This window comes from Salmo salar, chromosome ssa13, assembly GCF_905237065.1.
Source record: "Salmo salar chromosome ssa13, Ssal_v3.1, whole genome shotgun sequence".
NCBI classification, from domain to species: domain Eukaryota; kingdom Metazoa; phylum Chordata; class Actinopteri; order Salmoniformes; family Salmonidae; genus Salmo; species Salmo salar.
In genome coordinates this window covers 22431758-22448435 of record NC_059454.1, presented here as the reverse complement: position 1 = coordinate 22448435, position 16678 = coordinate 22431758, and the positions used below count along the sequence as shown (strand labels likewise).

General features: G+C 44.9%; 1 protein-coding gene across 4 annotated transcripts; it reads left to right on the top strand.

The window, feature by feature from the left end:
• The first annotated feature begins 372 nt into the window (after window positions 1-372).
• On the top strand, window positions 373-16054 carry LOC106566619 (interleukin-17 receptor C). Of its 4 annotated transcripts, none has more exons than XM_045693051.1 (18): window positions 373-659; window positions 1456-1655; window positions 1867-1882; window positions 2049-2165; window positions 2390-2487; window positions 2600-2683; window positions 2855-2969; window positions 3069-3253; window positions 5243-5311; window positions 5480-5546; window positions 9750-9946; window positions 10026-10073; window positions 12010-12055; window positions 12213-12364; window positions 12663-12731; window positions 12838-12889; window positions 13087-13194; window positions 14040-16054. In XM_045693051.1, exons 2-18 carry the CDS (start codon window positions 1539-1541, stop codon window positions 15011-15013), a joined length of 2514 nt encoding a protein of 837 aa, XP_045549007.1. In that variant the 5' UTR covers window positions 373-659; window positions 1456-1538; the 3' UTR covers window positions 15014-16054. The 4 variants fall into 4 exon arrangements, with proteins under 4 accessions (XP_045549007.1, XP_013990287.1, XP_045549008.1 ...); XM_014134812.2 differs by having other exon boundaries at window positions 415-659; window positions 1522-1655; XM_045693052.1 differs by lacking the exon at window positions 373-659 and adding an exon at window positions 767-1382 and having other exon boundaries at window positions 1522-1655.
• The last annotated feature ends 624 nt before the right edge of the window (window positions 16055-16678 follow it).

Sequence of the window (16678 nt, the reverse complement as noted above, 5' to 3'; positions counted from 1 at the left end):
TATAGGCTGTCTCGTTGTTGTCGGTGATCAGGCCTACCACTGTTGTGTCGTCTGCAAACTTAATGATGGTGTTGGAGTCGTGCCTGGCCATGCAGTCGTGGGTGAACAGGGAGTACAGGAGGGGACTGAGCACGCACCCCTGTGGAGCTCCAGTTTTGAGGATCAGCGTGGCAGATGTGTTGCTACCTACCCTCACCACCTGGGGGCAGCCCGTCAGGAAGTCCAGGATCCAGTTGCAGAGGGAGGTGTTTAGTCCCAGGATCCTTAGCTTAGTGATGAGCTTTGAGGGCACTATGGTGTTGAACTCTAAGCTGTAGTCAATGAGCTGTAGTCAATGAATAACATTCTCACATAAGTGTTCCTTTTTTCCAGGTGGGAAAGGACAATGTGGAGTGCAATAGAGATTGCATCATCTGTGAATCTGTTTGGGCGGTATACAAATTGGAGTGGGTCTAGGGTTTCTGGGATAATGGTGTTGATGTGATGTGTGCAAGAGCTCAGAATAACTGAATAATTTACAACCGTGCAACACTCGTTGGATATGACCTAGTGTCAGTAAATGTAGGCAAAAAAAAACGTTATTAAATTGTTGCCAGCAGCACACTTACAGTCACCAACGCTCTAGAGAACATGAAAACAGCTTAACCAGCTCTGATAGGGTGAGTAAAATGGTCAGAGTGAGGTGGGCTCTCGTTTGTTTCTGGAAGTAGCTAGCAAGCTAGCCAACTTTGGTCAGTTAGCTTGTGTGCTTGATGCCAGTTGTTAGGTAAAAACGCTCGGATCAACCATAATCCTCGGCCAGCGCGTCCAGTGCGCTGCGCGCTCTGAACGCTCCGAGAGCTGAAACGCTCTGAATTTACGAACGGACAATCTGACAACAGTCTGAATTTACTAACGCCTCTGGCACTCCTGAGTGAATTTACGAACACACCCTTACTTCCAAATGTCTTAGAAAGTTACTGAATTACACTAAATAGCATTTGAACCAAGGTCTGTTAAAGAAAAGATGCGGTATTTATGATTAACAGAGCAGTGACTGTGCAAGGGGGACTGCTATGTTTGCCAATACACGTTTCCTTCTCGATGTCGCGTTAAAAAATAAGTATTTCTTAGCATAGCCTGACTGATATTTCCTCGTTGTTCGTAAAAATAAATATCAAACGAGTACACACTGTCTGAGGCAGTTGGAAAGGTGGAGCTGTACTGAACTACCCACTCACTCACTCACTCAATACACAACTTAATACGCATGGAACAATTTTTAATGAGTCATTTTTTTTACCGTTCTTATTGGGAACAGACAAAACAACATAGCACTGGAACTTATCAGTAGGCTACGTTTCCGTTTTCTTGGATTTCATTTCGTTGATTTTAATATGCACGTAAGGTTAAACGTCTTGAGTGTGGTCTGTCGTTCTGCCGTTTTTTAGCGCATTTGCGTTTTTTTGTCCCTAGGGCCAAAGTTGTTCAAGCAACATTGGATACGCCGTGACTTTTTACAAGTGCCTCTGTTGTGAGTAGGCTAGTGGTCATCCGTCATGATGATGAGACGCGGGAATGGACATGCCCTTGCTGTGCTCCTGCTCCTGTTTTTCCTGCTGCGGCTCCTGTGCGCCTCTGAGGAGATAACACGCGCCAGACTAACTGTCACCGAGGTAAGGGACTAATTCATACCATCTTTGGGGTCCACCACCATGGACATAATGTAATTAATATGCAACATAGACATTATACTCAGACTGTATATAATAGAAATAATGTATTGGAAATTGATTAGCCTATGTGAACCTGTCCTGCATCAAGATTCACTTCACTAACCCAGTCTTTTTTTCTTCCTCCTTTTCTTTCTCTATTTCTCCACAATAGATTCAATACCAAAATGGTAAGTGTTACTTCAGGCCATGGTCCCTATGGGATAACTCATTTTGTACACAATATGGAGAGGAACCATTTATTTGGCATTTTCAGACTTCACTTGTATACTTATTTTACTGCGTATATTGTTTTGAGTGTCCGTATGTTCTGTGTTTCTGTATTTTTTTCTGTAGGTTCAAACTGGAACCTTCAGAGTCTTCCTCAGCTGAGTCTGTCCACTCTCGGGTTCTCTCCATCACAAGGCTCCTGTTTTGCCTGTGTCCATGTACGTGTCAGAATGAAAGCGGCAGGTAAGACTGTTTACCATCCACAACCAATCTCTGTCTCTCCGCACCATCCTCATCCCCTTTAGAACTTTCCTCCATCCATCCTCTTATCTAAAGTCTCAGTCTCCCTTTCTCTGGCCTTGTGTTTGTTTCAGTCTATATCTTTCTTCCTTAACCTGACTTCCTCTCTTTCTCTCGTTCTACCTTTACTGCCATAATTCTTTCATCTGTCCTCTGTGTTCCTCTAGACTTCACTGGGACACTGACCATTAAATACCTGGAGCTGTCAACTAGAACTCCCAGAACCATCTCGATAAAAAATGGAGTCAATAATGACACTTTACAGGTAAAATTTCTTGAAATGGAACCTCTCTCCCTTTCAGTATTCTTTAGGAAGAGTTAAAAAGGATAAGATAGATGGATAAAATAAAATTCACTTTATTCATTTTTATTTTAAGTGGAGTGACCCGTTTCGACCCATCATAGTAGGAAAGACCAACATTAAGCGCTTACATCCCCATGACATTGGCTACGTGATTGTGGTAAGATCTGATATTTTCATGCATGCACGCACAGACACACACACACACACACACACACACACACACACACACACACACACACACACACACACACACACACACACACACAGTAGAATGATGAAAGTGTGCTTCTGATCATGTTACTGCGTGTGTGTCTCTGCTGCCTTCCAGTGGGAGTTGGTGTATGACTGTTTCCCTGCTGACGCAGGGCGAGAGGTGTATGTGTCTTTGTCCTCTAAACCACAGAGACAGCACAAGTACATCGTACAGGCGGACATCTGTCCAGGTACTAATCTCACCTTTCACCTCCATCACTTATCCCCCTCCCTCACCTGTGATGTGATGAGAATGACATAATACTAATCATACTATGACTCTGTCTGAGGTGATGCAGATTCAGATCCAGTACCAGAGTTTGATCTGTCTGTGGATGAGCTGGCTCGATCCCTCAATGTTACAGTAGCAACTGGAGACCACATATACCAACCGGCTCTCTCATCTGATGTATACACCAGGTTGTGCTACAGACACACAGATGCAGAATGCTCCAACCTTTCTGCTCTTTTTACTGTAAGCTAATTTGCATGTGTGTATTGTGTGTGTGTGTGTGTGTGCTTGCACGTGTGTGTCTGTGTGTGTGGGTGCGTGCGTGCATGCGTGCGTGTATAGCGGTGTGTTAAAAAGGTGAATGTTGTTTATAACATACACTACCGGTCAAACGTTTTAGAACACCTACTCATTCATTGGATTTTCTTTATTTTTACTATTTTCTACATTGTAGAATAATAGTGAAGACATCAAAACTATGAAATAACACATATGGAATCATGTAGTAACCAAAAAAGTGTTCAACAAATCAAAATATATTTTATATTTGAGATTCTTCAAATAGCCACCCTTTGCCTTGATGACAGCTTTGCACACTCTTGGCATTCTCTCAACCAGCTTCATGAGGTAGTCACCTGGAATGCATTTAAATTAACAAGTGTGCCTTGTTAAAAGTTTATTTGTGGAATTTCTTTCCTTCTTGATAGGTTTGAGCCAATCAGTTGTGTTGTGACAAGGTAGGGGTGGTAAACAGAAGATATCCCTATTTGGTAAAAAAAAAATATATATATATATTTTAATTTAACCTTTATTTATCTAGGCAAGTCCGTTAAGAACAAATTCTTATTTACAAAGACGGCCTACACTGGCCAAACCCAGACGACACTGGGCCAATTGTGCGCCGCCCTATGGGACTCCCAATCACAGCCGATTGTGATACAGCCTGGATTTGAACCAGGGTGTCTGTAGTGATGCGTCTAGTACTGAGTTTCAGTGCCTTAGACCGCTGCGCCACTCGATATTATGGCAAGAACAACTTAAATAAGCAAAGAGAAATGACAGTCCATCATTACTTTAAGACATGAAGGTCAGTCAATACGGAACATTTCAAGAACTTTGAAAGTTTCTTCAAGTGCAGTCGTAAAAACCATCAAGCGCTATGATGAAACTGGCTCTCATGAAGACTGCCACAGGAATGGAAGACCCAGAGTTACCTCTGCTGCAGAGGATACGTTTATTAGAGTTACCAGCCTCAGAAATTTCAGCCCAAATAAATGCTTCATAGAGTTCAAGTAACAGACACATCAACATCAACTGTTCAAATGAGACTGTGTGAATCATGCCTTCATGGTCAAACTGATGCAAAGAAACCACTACTAAAGGAAACTAATAATAAGAAGAGACTTACTTGGGCCAAGAAACACGAGCAACGGCCATTATACTGGTGGAAATTTGTCCTTTGGTCTGGAGTCCAAATTTGAGATTTTTGTTTCCAATCGTGTCTTTCTGAGACGCGGTGTGGATGAACAGATTATCTCTGCATGTGTATTTCCCACCTTAAAGCATGGAAGAGGAGGTGTTATGGTGTGGGGGTGCTTTGCTGGTGACACTGTCTGTGATTTATTTCGAATTCAAGGCACACTTAACCAGCATGGCTACCACAGCATTCTGCAGCAATACGCCATCCCATCTCGTTTGGGCTTAGTGGAACTATCATTTGTTTTTCAACAGGACAGTGACCCAACACACCTCCAGGCTGTGTAAGGGCTATTATACCAAGAAGGAGAGTGATGGAGTGCTACATCAGATGACCTGGCTTCCACAATCCCCTGACCTCATCCAAATTAAGATGGTTTTGGGATGAGTCGGACCGCAGAGTGAAGGAAAATCAGCCAACAAGTGCTCAGCATATGTGGTAACTCCTTCAAGACCGTTGGAAAAGCATTCCAGGTGAAGCTGGTTGAGAGAATGCCAAGAGTGTGCAAAGCTGTCATCAAGGCAAAGGGTGGCTATTTGAATAATCTCAAATTTAAAATATATTTTGATTTGTTTTAACACTTTTTTGGTTATAACCATTCCATATGTGTTATTTCATAGTTTTGTTGTCTTCTTTATTATTCGGCAATGTAGAAAATAGTAAAAATAAAGAAAAACCTTTGAATGAGTAGGTGTATTTTTGACCAGTAGTGTAGGTTGATAATCTGTCAATGAATATTCTGTTGTTCTCTCCAGATTAACACCAATCAGAATCGGTCAGTGACTCTCAGTTTCCCCTACCTGCTACCCTGTGTCTGTGTACAGGTAAGAAGGTCTCACTCAGTGACATATCACAATGAGCAGAGATAACGATCAAATAATGTGCAATGGACAGTGACAGTACTGCATGGCTAAAACTACAGTATGTCTCATGTTAGTGTCCTTGCATGTCTCTCTGCCTGTCTGTCTGACTGTCTGTACATATGCCTGCAGGTATATTACACACACCTAGACGCAAGGCGAACCACAGTTTGCCCGTTTGTGAATGGCTCATTAGATGGTGAGTATCTAATCTAAAATGGCGCCGGAGAAGAAGGCAGACGTTTTACGTGCCCCCAACCGATTGTGTTTTTTTATTAGTTTATTTGCGTTGTTTGTAACTTCTTTTGTACATAATGTTGCCGCTACCGTCTCTTATGACCAAAATCATTTCTGGACATCAGGACTGCGATTACTCACCACGGACAGGCAGAATCCTTTTTTTCCCATTAACAAGTCTGACGAGCCTGATGCGAACGATATACTGCTTTCTCGGGAACAGGCCCAGATCCCCGTGATTTGCATGAAGAGGAGGCGGAGAAAAAGGGTCCGGAGGGCGGGCTGCCTTCTGAGAATTCGTTGGCGATCGAATAAACCCCCACTTCCTTCCATTCTGCTAGCAAACGTGCAATCTTTGGACAATAAAATAGATGACCCACGCAGAAGATTGAACTACCAACGGGACAATCAAAACTGTAATATCTTACGCTTCACGGAGTCGTGGCTGAACGACTACACTATCAACATATAGCTGTCTGGTTATATGCTACACCGTCGTCTGGTAAGACAAGGGGTGGCGGACTATGTATTTTTGTAACAGCTGGTGCACAATATCTAAGGAAGTCTCGAGCTATTGCTCGCCTGAGGTAGGGTATCTCATGATAAGCTGTACACCACACTATCTACCTAGAGAGTTTTCATCTGTATTTTTCGTAGGTGTTTACATACCACCACAGTCAGAGGCTGGCACTAAGACAGCATTGACTGAGCTGTATTCCGCCATAAGCAAACAAGAAAACGCTCACCCAGAGGCGTTGCTCCTAGTAGCCGGGGACTTTAATGCAGGGAAACTTAAATCCGTTTTACCAAATTTATATCAGCATGTTAAATGTGCAGCCAGAGGAAAAAAATAATAATAAAAAATAATAAAAAAATCTGGACCACCTTTACTCCACACACATACAAAGCTCTCCCTGCCCTCCATTTGGCAAATCTGACCATAATTCTATCCTCCTGATTCCTGCTTACAAGCAAAAATTAAAGCAGGAAGCACCAGTGACTAGGTCAATAAAAAAGTGGTCAGATGAAACAGATGCTAAGCTACAGGACTGTTTTGCTACCACAGACTGGAATATGTTCTTGGATTCCTCCGATGGTATTGAGTACACCACATCAGTGATTTGCTTCATCAATAAGTGCATCGATGACGTCATCCCCACAGTGACCGTACGCACATACCCCAACCATAAGCCATGGATTACAGGCAACATCCGCATTGAGCTAAAGCTGCCGCTTTCAAGGAGCGGGACTCTAACCCGGAAGCTTAAGAAATCCCGCTATGCCCTCTGACGAACCATCAAACAGGCAAAGCGTCAATACAGGACTAAGATCGAATCGTACTACACCGGCTCTGACGCTCGTCGGATGTGACAGGGCTTGCAAACTATTACAGACTACAAAGGGAAGCACAGCCGAGAGCTGCCCAGTGATACGAGCCTACCAGACGAGCTAAACTACTTCTATGCTCGCTTCTAGGCAAATAACACTGAAGCATGCATGAGAACCCCATCTGTTCCGGAAGACTGTGATCACGCTCTCCGCAGCCGATGTGAGTAAGACCTTTAAACAGGTCAACATTCACAAGGCCGCAGGGACAGACGGATTACCAGGACGTGTACTGCGAGCATGCACTGATCAACTGGCAAATGTCTTCTGTTATACACGCCTCTTGGAGGAGGGAACGCAACACCCTGCTACACTCACCTCTTTCACTCCATGGGGAGTTATGTGATTGTAGGTGCGGGTAAGGATGACAGAGGCAGAGAATATTACCGTTTACTGGGAATTTATTTCCTAAAACACGGTAATGTGGGGAAAAGGGTCTGGACAGAACCAAAGCAAAGAAAGTAAAGTTAAAGAGTCCCCTCTCCTACCTTCCCAGTACTTACCTAACCTTAACACCACCTGGCGCGCTAACCAAAATATAGGGGGTGGTCCGCCCAGGTCTTACCTAGTGTGCATAGACAGAGTACATACTACGGGTATATGTATGCCCGCAGGCCTCTTGCCTAAGCACTCTCAAGGAGCCTTCACCTTCCCCCCTGTGAACAAATGAAACAGAATAATTCAAACAATTTTAATAATCAAAACACAGTCCTTTTGACATAAACATTCCTCAGCAGAACCAGCTACAAAATACTTTACAAAAACTGTCTGAGCAACAACCAACACAGGACATCAAAGAAGCTCTCTCTCCTAACAAAAGAACACTGGCTTTTATCCAGCTGCAGAAGGAGTTTGTAACTGCCGACAGCTGTATCCCCTAATGAGAGGGCGGGATCAGAGTTCCAATCTGCCATGGGGCTGACCAATCAGCTGCTTGGGGGAATCCAGGAAGCCATTTCCTGAAATAAACACATACAAACCCACAACAACGCAGAAGCTGGGGAACGTAACATCTTCACTGACATTTTCAACCTCCCCCTGTCCGAGTCTGTAATACCAACATGTTTTAAGCAGACCACCATAGTGCCTGTGCCCAAGAACACTAAGGTAACCTGTCTAAATGACTACCGACCCATAGCACTCACGTCTGTAGCCATGAAGTGCTTTGAAAGGCTGGTCATGGCTCACATCAACACCATTATCTCAGAAACCCTAGACCCACTCCAATTTGCATACCGCCCCAACAGATCCACAGATGATGCAATTTCTATTGCACTCCACACTGCCCTTTCCCACCTGGACAAAAGGAACACCTATGTGAGAATGCTATTCATTGACTACAGCTCAGCGTTCAACACCATAGTGCCATCAAAGCTCATCAATAAGCTAAGGACCCTGGGACTAAACACCTCCCTCTGCAACTGGATCCTGGACTTCCTGACGGACCGCCCCCAGGTGGTAAAGGTAGATAATAACACATCCACCATGCTGATTCTCAACATAGGGGCCCCTCTGGGGTGTGTGCTCACTGCACGGCCAGGCACGACTCTAAAACCATCATTAAGTTTGGCAATGACACAACAGTGGTAGGCCTGATCACCGACAACGACGAGACAGCCTATAGGGAGGACGTCAGAGACCTGGCCGTGTGGTGCCAGGACAACAACCTCAACGTGATCAAGACAAAGGAGATGATTGTGGACTACAGGAAAAAGAGGACCGAGCACACCCCCATTCTCATCGACTGGGCTGCAGTGGAGCAGGTTGAGAGCTTCAAGTTCCTTGGTGTCCACATCACCAACAAACTAGCATGGTCCAAGCACACCAAGACAGTCGTTAAGAGGGCACAACAAAACTTATTCCCCCCCAGGAGACTGAAAAGATTTGGCATGGGTCCTCAGATCCTCAAAAGGTTATACAGTTGCACCATTGAGAGCATCCTGACTGGTTGCATCACTGCCTGGTATGGCAACTGCTTGGCCTCTGACTGCAAGGCACTACAGAGGTTATTGTGAATGGCCCAGTACATCACTGGGGCCAAGGTTCCTGCCATCCAGGACCTCTACACCAGGCGGTGTCGGAGGAATGCCCTAAAAATATTCAGACTCCAGCCACCCTTGTCATAGACTGTTCTCTCTGCTACCGCACGGCAAGCGGTACCGGAGTGCCACGTCTAGGTCCAAGAAGCTTCTAAACAGCTTCTACCCCCAAGCCATGAGACTATTTGCATTGCCCCCCCCCTCTTTTACACCACTGCTACTCGCTGTTGTTATCATCTGTGCATAGTCACTTTAATAACTCTGCCTTCATGTACATATTACCTGAACTAACCGGTGCCCCTGCACATTGACTCTGTACTGGTGCCCCCCTGTATATAGTCTCGCTATTGTTATTTTACTGCTGCTCTTTAATGACTTATTTCTTATTCTTATCTGTTTTTTTGAAACTGCATTGTTGGTTAGGGGCTCGTAAGTAAGCATTTCACTGTAACCTGTTGAAATCGGCGCATGTGACTAAAACAATTTTATTTTATTTTATTTGAGTACACCTCTGATTATTCATGTATTGTTTGTCTCTTAGACCTGCTTGAGATGCCGTAGCTGATGATTAGCTTCAGTTTCTGTGTGTGTTGTTACCTGTACATTTTCCAGTGAATCAGACCTGGGGATAGCAGGGGCTTTCTGCTGGAGCAATTATTAATATGAGTCACAGACAAACCAGCAGACCATGCAGTCCTCACACTATCAGTCACAGTGCACTGTCTGTGTTTGACCACCAGGGGGTAGAGACGTGTGGGGCTCCAGTAATGTGACTCTGAATGGTGAGTTGGGTTCAAGCATAGCCTGGAGTGCCTTGTGTCCTGCGGCTTACCTGAAGCCCTCTGCCTCCCTCTGCTGGCGACACCAGAGAAACACACCACAATGCACTCCCATCCTCAACTCCACACTGGAGGACATGGAGAACAAGGGAGATCTGGTGAGTGTTGATGATGACGGTGATGATGAAGAAGAAGATGATGATGATCCTGCTGATCTCTTCCCTCTATCCTTGACAGAATTATTATGTTTCTGCTGTGGATAAACACCCTCAGATGTGTGTGCAGGTAAGAATGTATAAGCCAATAAAATCAAGTCAATGTTATTTGTCACATGCGCTGAATGTAACATGTGTAGACTTTACCGTGAAATGCTTAACCAACAGTGCAGTTGAAGAAAGAGTTAAGAATATATTTACCAAATTAACTAAAGTAATTAAGTAGTGACTATGCATAGATGATAAACAGCGAGTAGCAGCAGTGTAAAAAACACATGGGGGGGGGGGGTTAAATGTAAATAATCGGTGGCTATTTGATTAATTGTTCAGCAGTCTTATGGCTTGGGGGTAGAAGCTGTTAAAGTGCCTTTTGGTCCTAGACTTGGCGCTGTGGTACTGCTTGCCATGCAGAAGCAGAGAGAACAGCCTATGATTATTAAAGTGACTATGCACAGATGATAACAACAGAGAGTAGCAGTAGTGTAAAAGAGGGGGGGCAATGTAAATAGTCTTATGGCTTGGGGGTAGAAGCTGTTTAGAAGCCTCTTGGACCTAGACTTGGCATTCTGGTACCGCTTGCCGTCCGGTAGCAGAGAGAACAGTCTATGACTAGGGTGGCTGGAGTCTTTGGCAATTCTTAGGGCCTTCCTCTGACACCGCCTGGTATAGTCCTGGATGGCAGGAAGCTTGGCCCCAGTGATGTACTGGACCGTACTCACTACCCTCTGTAGCGCCTTACGGTCAGATGCCGATCAGTTACCATACCAGGCAGTGATGCAACCGGTCAGGATGCTCTCGATGGTACAGCTGTAGAACTTTTGGAGGATCTGGGGACCCATGACAAATCTTTTCAGTCTCCTGAGGGGGAAAAGTGTAAGGGGTGCGTAACTGGTGGCAGGGAAGTCAGATGCAGGAGAGCAGAACTGGGTAATAACCGAAGCAGTTTAATTGCAAAACCAACGGCATAAAAAATAACAAACATGGGTACAAAACCCGTCGCGCACCAGTAAACATGTGCACAAGCACTTACAACAAACAATTCCACACAAAAACATGGGGGGAACAGAGGGTTAAATACACAACACTTAATGGGGGAAATGAAAACCAGGTGTGTAGGAAAACAAGTGGGAAACAAATGGAAAATGAAAACAAATGGAAAACAAACAAAACAAATGGAAAATGAAAAGTGGATCGACGATGGCTAGAAGACAGGCGACGCCGACCGCCGAACGCCGCCCGAACAAGGAGAGGAACCGACTTCGGTGGAAGTCGTGACAAAAAGGTGTTGTCGTATCCTCTTCACGTCTGTCTTGGTGTGCTTGGATCATGATAGTTTGTTGGTGATGTGGACACCAAGGAACTTGAAACTCTCGACCCGCTCCACTACAGCCCCGTCGATGTTAATGGGGGCCTTGTCGGCCCGCCTTTTCCTGTAGTCCATGATCAGCTCCTTTGTCTTGCTCACATTGAGCAATATACACTATGTCCTACTCTTTCCATGACATAGACTGACCAGGTGAATCCAGGTGAAAGCTATCATCCCTTATTGATGTCACCTTTTAAATCCACTTCAATCAGTGTAGATGAAAGGGAGGTGACAGGTTAAAGAAGGATATTTAAGCTTTGAGACAATTGGATTGTGTATGTGTGCCATTCAGAGGGGGAATGAGCAAGACAAAAGATTCAAGTGTCTTTGAACGCAACTGTGGGAAGTACTGGAGTCAACATGGGCCAGCATTTCTACGGAATGCTTTTGACACCTTCTCGAGTCCATGCCCCAACGAATTGAGGATGTTCTGAGGGTAAAAGGGGTGCAACTCATCATTAGGAAGGTGTTCCTAATGTTTTGTGCACTCAGTGTATGTCTAATATCAATAGTTAACAGTATGATACATGATACATGTGGATTTCAGTTACTGATGTCTCTCTCCCTCACTCCCTTTCCCTCTCTTTCTTTCTCTTTCTCTCTCTCTCTCTCTCTCTCTCCCTCTCCCTCTTCTCTGTAGTTTTCCTTCAGAGGCAGCCATGATGTCCACTGTCCATTCCAGCCAGGTGAGAGACCACAAGACCACAGTGATAGAAGTACTGCACTTGATATTGTTAATATCATAAACATCATCTCTCTCTCTTTCAACTCCTCTCTTTCTCCCTCTCTCTGCTCTCTCTCTCTCTCTCTCTCTCTCTCTCTATCCCTCCCTCCTTTCCTCAGGTATGTCTAAGTGGGAGGCAAATGTTGGTCCTGGTTCACAAAGTCTCCGTGTCTATCTCACCTCCACTATCCCAGCATCCTTTGCTGCACAACTCTGTGTCTGGCAGGAGAAAGGATGTGTGTCCAGAGGAGCTATCTACTTAGTAAACATGGTAAGATAAGAAACTATCACCATATTATAGAGACATAATAGCCTCTATAATATGTTGTCTTGCGTGCTCCGACCTAACTGTGCTATTTTGTGATTCTTTGGGCGTTTATCTTTACTTTTTCGTGTTTTCTTTATTATATATTTTGTATTTTATTAGTTATACTAGTTTTGATTGCTGCACTGTTGGATAGAGCATGCAAGTTAAGCATTTCACTGTACTTGAATATGTCACAATAAAACTTGACCTTAATAGACACTGCTGGTCCATGTTGTTAAGAGTGCAGCTTTCTGTTCTACAGGGTGGGGGCACCAGAGAGACACAGCTGAACCTGCCCTTATCATCCCTGACTGAGGGTCTATGTGTGCAGGTACGAACGACCTAACTATCAATGGCTTTTGTATTACGTGAAAGCATCTCTTATCTTACTTTTACTTTTTCTTTATTTCCATTTCACGCTCTCTATATCTCTGAAGGTCTGGCGGTCAGATCCTGCGCAGTATGGGAGGCGACTACTGTGTCCTGACTGTGAGTTCAGCCTCAGCCACGCACACACACGCACGCATGCGCACACGCACGTGCGCGCGCACACACACACACACACACACACACACACACACACACACACACACACACACACACACACACACACACACACACACACACACACACACACACACGTGCCTTCCAGCACTTATACATGGTATCCTCATATGCCTCCTCAGATTCTAACAGGAGACGGGGTCTCTATGCTGTTGCAGTCTTGACACTTCTGGTTACTGTGGCAATGCTGGGAAGCCTCATCCGCTATGTGACCAAGAAGGGAGTCACAGGTCAGTTTTTCTTGTACTGTACGTAGGTAGACCTTTGTAGCCCCTTCTTGTGTCCTCAGTCATATTACATTGCATTAATATTGAGTGCTATCCTTAACCTATCTGCTCTATCTGTGTGTCTATCTGCTCTGTCTGTGTCTGTCTGTCTTACCTTATCCTTCAAACCTAACAAACTTAATTTAATCCATTGATTTAATTCCAAAGGCATAATGCCCATCATCAGCTAAATAATTGAGAAATCAGTGAATAAATACAAATCATTTCCAATATATTTTTTTGTCTGTCTGTCTGTCTGTCTGTCCGTCCGTCCGTCCGTCTGTTTGTCTGTATTTTTTTCTCTCTCAACCACCATACTCATCTCTCTCTCTCTCTCTCTCTCTCTCTCTCTCTCTCTCTCTCTCTCTCTCTCTCTCTCTCTCTCTCTCTCTCTCTCTTTCTCCCTCCCTCTCTCTCTCTCTCTCTCTCTCTCTCTCTCTCTCTCTCTCTCTCTCTCTCTCTCTCTCTCTCTCTCTCTCTCTCTTTCTCTCTCTCTCCCTCTCTGTCTTTGTCTCTCTCGCTCCCTCCCGCTCTCTTCCTCGCTCTCTCTCTCTCTCTCTCTCTTTCTCTCTCGCTGTCTCTCTCTGTCTCGCTCCCGCCCTCCCCTCTCCCTCTCTCCCCCTCTCCCCCTCTCCCCTCTCCCCCTCTGCCTGTCTGTCTGTCTGTCTGTCTGTCTGTCTGTCTGTCTGTCTGTCTGTCTGTCTGTCTGTCTGTCTCTCTCTCTCTCTCGCTCTCTTCCCTTGACCATCTCCTTCTTTGTATATGTCTTTGTGTGTGTGTCTCTGCCTCCCCCCTCTCTCTCCCTGTAGGTTGGCTATTCATCCAGAGGCCTGTGTTGTTGGTGTGTTCCTCAGAGCAGTCAGCCCATGTGTCTGCCGTGTGCGCTTTGGCCTCCTTCCTACAGGGGGAGTTGTGTGCTGATGTGCGCATGGCTTTGTGGACCCAGAGCTCCATTGGGGCTTGTCCTGGGGCTGTGGAGAGGTCTTGGGCTGGGGTAGCTGAGCTTGGCCCTGTGCCCTGGCTGTATGGACAGTGGGAGGCAGTCAGAGAGGCAGGAGGCCAGGTGCTGATCGTATGGAGTGCAGTGGCTAAAGAATCCTACAGGAGCTGGAGAGAAGAGAGGGAGGGAGGGGATAGGAGGGAGGGGAAAAAGACAAGAGGGAGTAAAGGAGAGGAGATGCAACAAGGGGAAAGGGGAGGAGAAAAAATGGAAGAACTTGAGAAAACAAGAGTGGAACAGGAGCAAGCAGGAATGAAGAAAGGAGAGGAATGGAAAGAGAGTAGGAGCAGAGAGGAGAGAGAGCCCTCCTCAGTGACAGGGCCAGTGTTCAGGGCTGCCCTGTCCTGTCTGCAGGGGGCACGACAGGGGGCAAGCAGGGTGAACGGCTTCACCATTGTCTACTTCCAGGGCCTCTGTCACAGTCGAGACATCCCCAAGGACCTCAGAGGAGTCCCACGCTACTGCCTGCCTCGGGACTTCGGAGGCCTGATACGTGAGCTGGATGGGACCGCTAGCGGGAGGAACCGTGTGATTGGCAGCTGGGACTGTTGTCCCAGACTCCTTTCCAAAACACTGTCACTTTGGTTGGCACGACGACTAACTCACAGGCTCAGAGTGTGGTTGTCACAGGAAGAGGAGGGGCTAAAACTGAAATCATCACAGGAAGTGATATCAGAGAGGACACTGAACAGGCATGTGTTGTCGCTGTCAACTAATGAGGAGAGGACAGAGCCAAGCACTTTGCAGCAGAAGGAGTTGCTCAGCGGGTCACCATGGCAATGAAGCAGGGCATCTCAGGTTTCACCTTTATACAGGGGTCAGACCTTTGTCTTGACTGTAACATGAGGCAGAGCACATCGGTGGTGCAGTGACCCAAACAGTGGAGCAGAGACACTGAGCATTTCACAGGGCTTATTACCGAAGTCAATAGGGGGTATTGATAAAACTACTAAGAGAACTTACCACTTGATTTGCCTAATGGTGAAGAGTAAGTAAATATTCTCCTCTAGGCTACATCCCCCATATTTCCACAGTTTATGCTTTTTATGCTGAGTGTACAGTTTGAACCTGAACGTAAAGCCACACATCAGCCTTCTCTAAGTGGGTATGCCTGAAAGTCAGGTTGTAACTTCAACTTAGTGTATAGAACTGGATACCCTCACCACAGGTGCTCCAGTTGAGAGAAAGGATATACGTCATCATTCACAATGTCAACAGTAGATGATCAAATAATGTGATATATTTGCTCTGAGGGCACATACTGTACATCCAAACTGTTGTTTTACCCGAGCCTCCACTTTCCACGTCAGATCCTTTCGAGAACATTTCAAAATGTATTTGTACTGAAGTACACAGCATCAACGTGCCCCATCTTGAACCAGCACCTGTCCATCTCTCAAACTGGTTGGCTGTAGAACTGCTTGGTTATATACAGTGCCATAGAGGATTATGGATGCTATATTATCTATGTATGGGTATAGAGAACATTCCTACACTGTGATGACCTGAACTGGAGCGGGATAGGCCAGCTCTATAGCAACCGGTCTACTCCAATGAGCTCCTATGGACTGTGTACTGTAACCTACTGTATATAAGAAATAGACACCTTAGTGACTCATTCTTTTGTCCAAAGATATTATGGTTTTAATTTAACATTTGAATAATTTATGATTTTGTTCTCAGAATATTTCACTTCGCAGTATATAGTTATTATCAACATAGCATTCAACAAAGATAAAGTGACTTCTGTATTAATGATGTATTTTCTCATTGCACCTCTTATTAATTCAGATAGCCTTTTGTTCAATTAAAATGAAGATTTAACATTGATTTACTTATTGGACACATATAGTACAGAGCCTGTTATTGTATCAAAGCCGGACATTTATAATTTGAATATAAGAAATTAGCAGATGCTTTTATCCAAAGCGGCTTACATGCGGGCATACATTTTATGTACAGGTGGTCCCAGGAATCAAACCCCCTATCCTGGCGTTGCAAGCACCATGCTTTACCAACTGAGCTACAGTTATTTAATATTATACTACTGTTAGTAAGCCCCTTCAGATTGACAGTGAACCAATATTATTCAAATATCACCAACGACTCACATTCCATTCTCCCACAAAGTCAGTGAACCCACTGGCATCAACAGTAGACTGTATGCAAAGCATCTGGAGCCTCATGCCATAACACAGATGTTTTCCAGCCAAGCTTTTGAGTAGTAGGTTGTGTTTGTAAATAAACAGTTATTAACAGAGGCAGAGCAGTTTTCATTCAAGTTTAAAGGGACAATATGTCATTACTACATACATTTTTGGACTTATACATTAATGATATATACCCATTTATTCTTGAAGAATATAACCTAATAAGGCCTCATGAGCTTAGTTCAAGATGAGCACTTTACCCGCTGCACCTTGGTCCAATCCTTACGACGCCCATGAC

Excerpts from the sequence above, each read along its gene's own strand:
- LOC106566619 (XM_045693051.1), top strand. The coding sequence starts at position 1,539 with ATGATGATGAGACGCGGGAATGGACATGCCCTTGCTGTGCTCCTGCTC. Across the intron at positions 2,684-2,854 it reads ACATTGGCTACGTGATTGTG|TGGGAGTTGGTGTATGACTG; the intron begins GTAAGATCTGAT and ends GCTGCCTTCCAG. Across the intron at positions 10,074-12,009 it reads ACCCTCAGATGTGTGTGCAG|TTTTCCTTCAGAGGCAGCCA; the intron begins GTAAGAATGTAT and ends TCTTCTCTGTAG.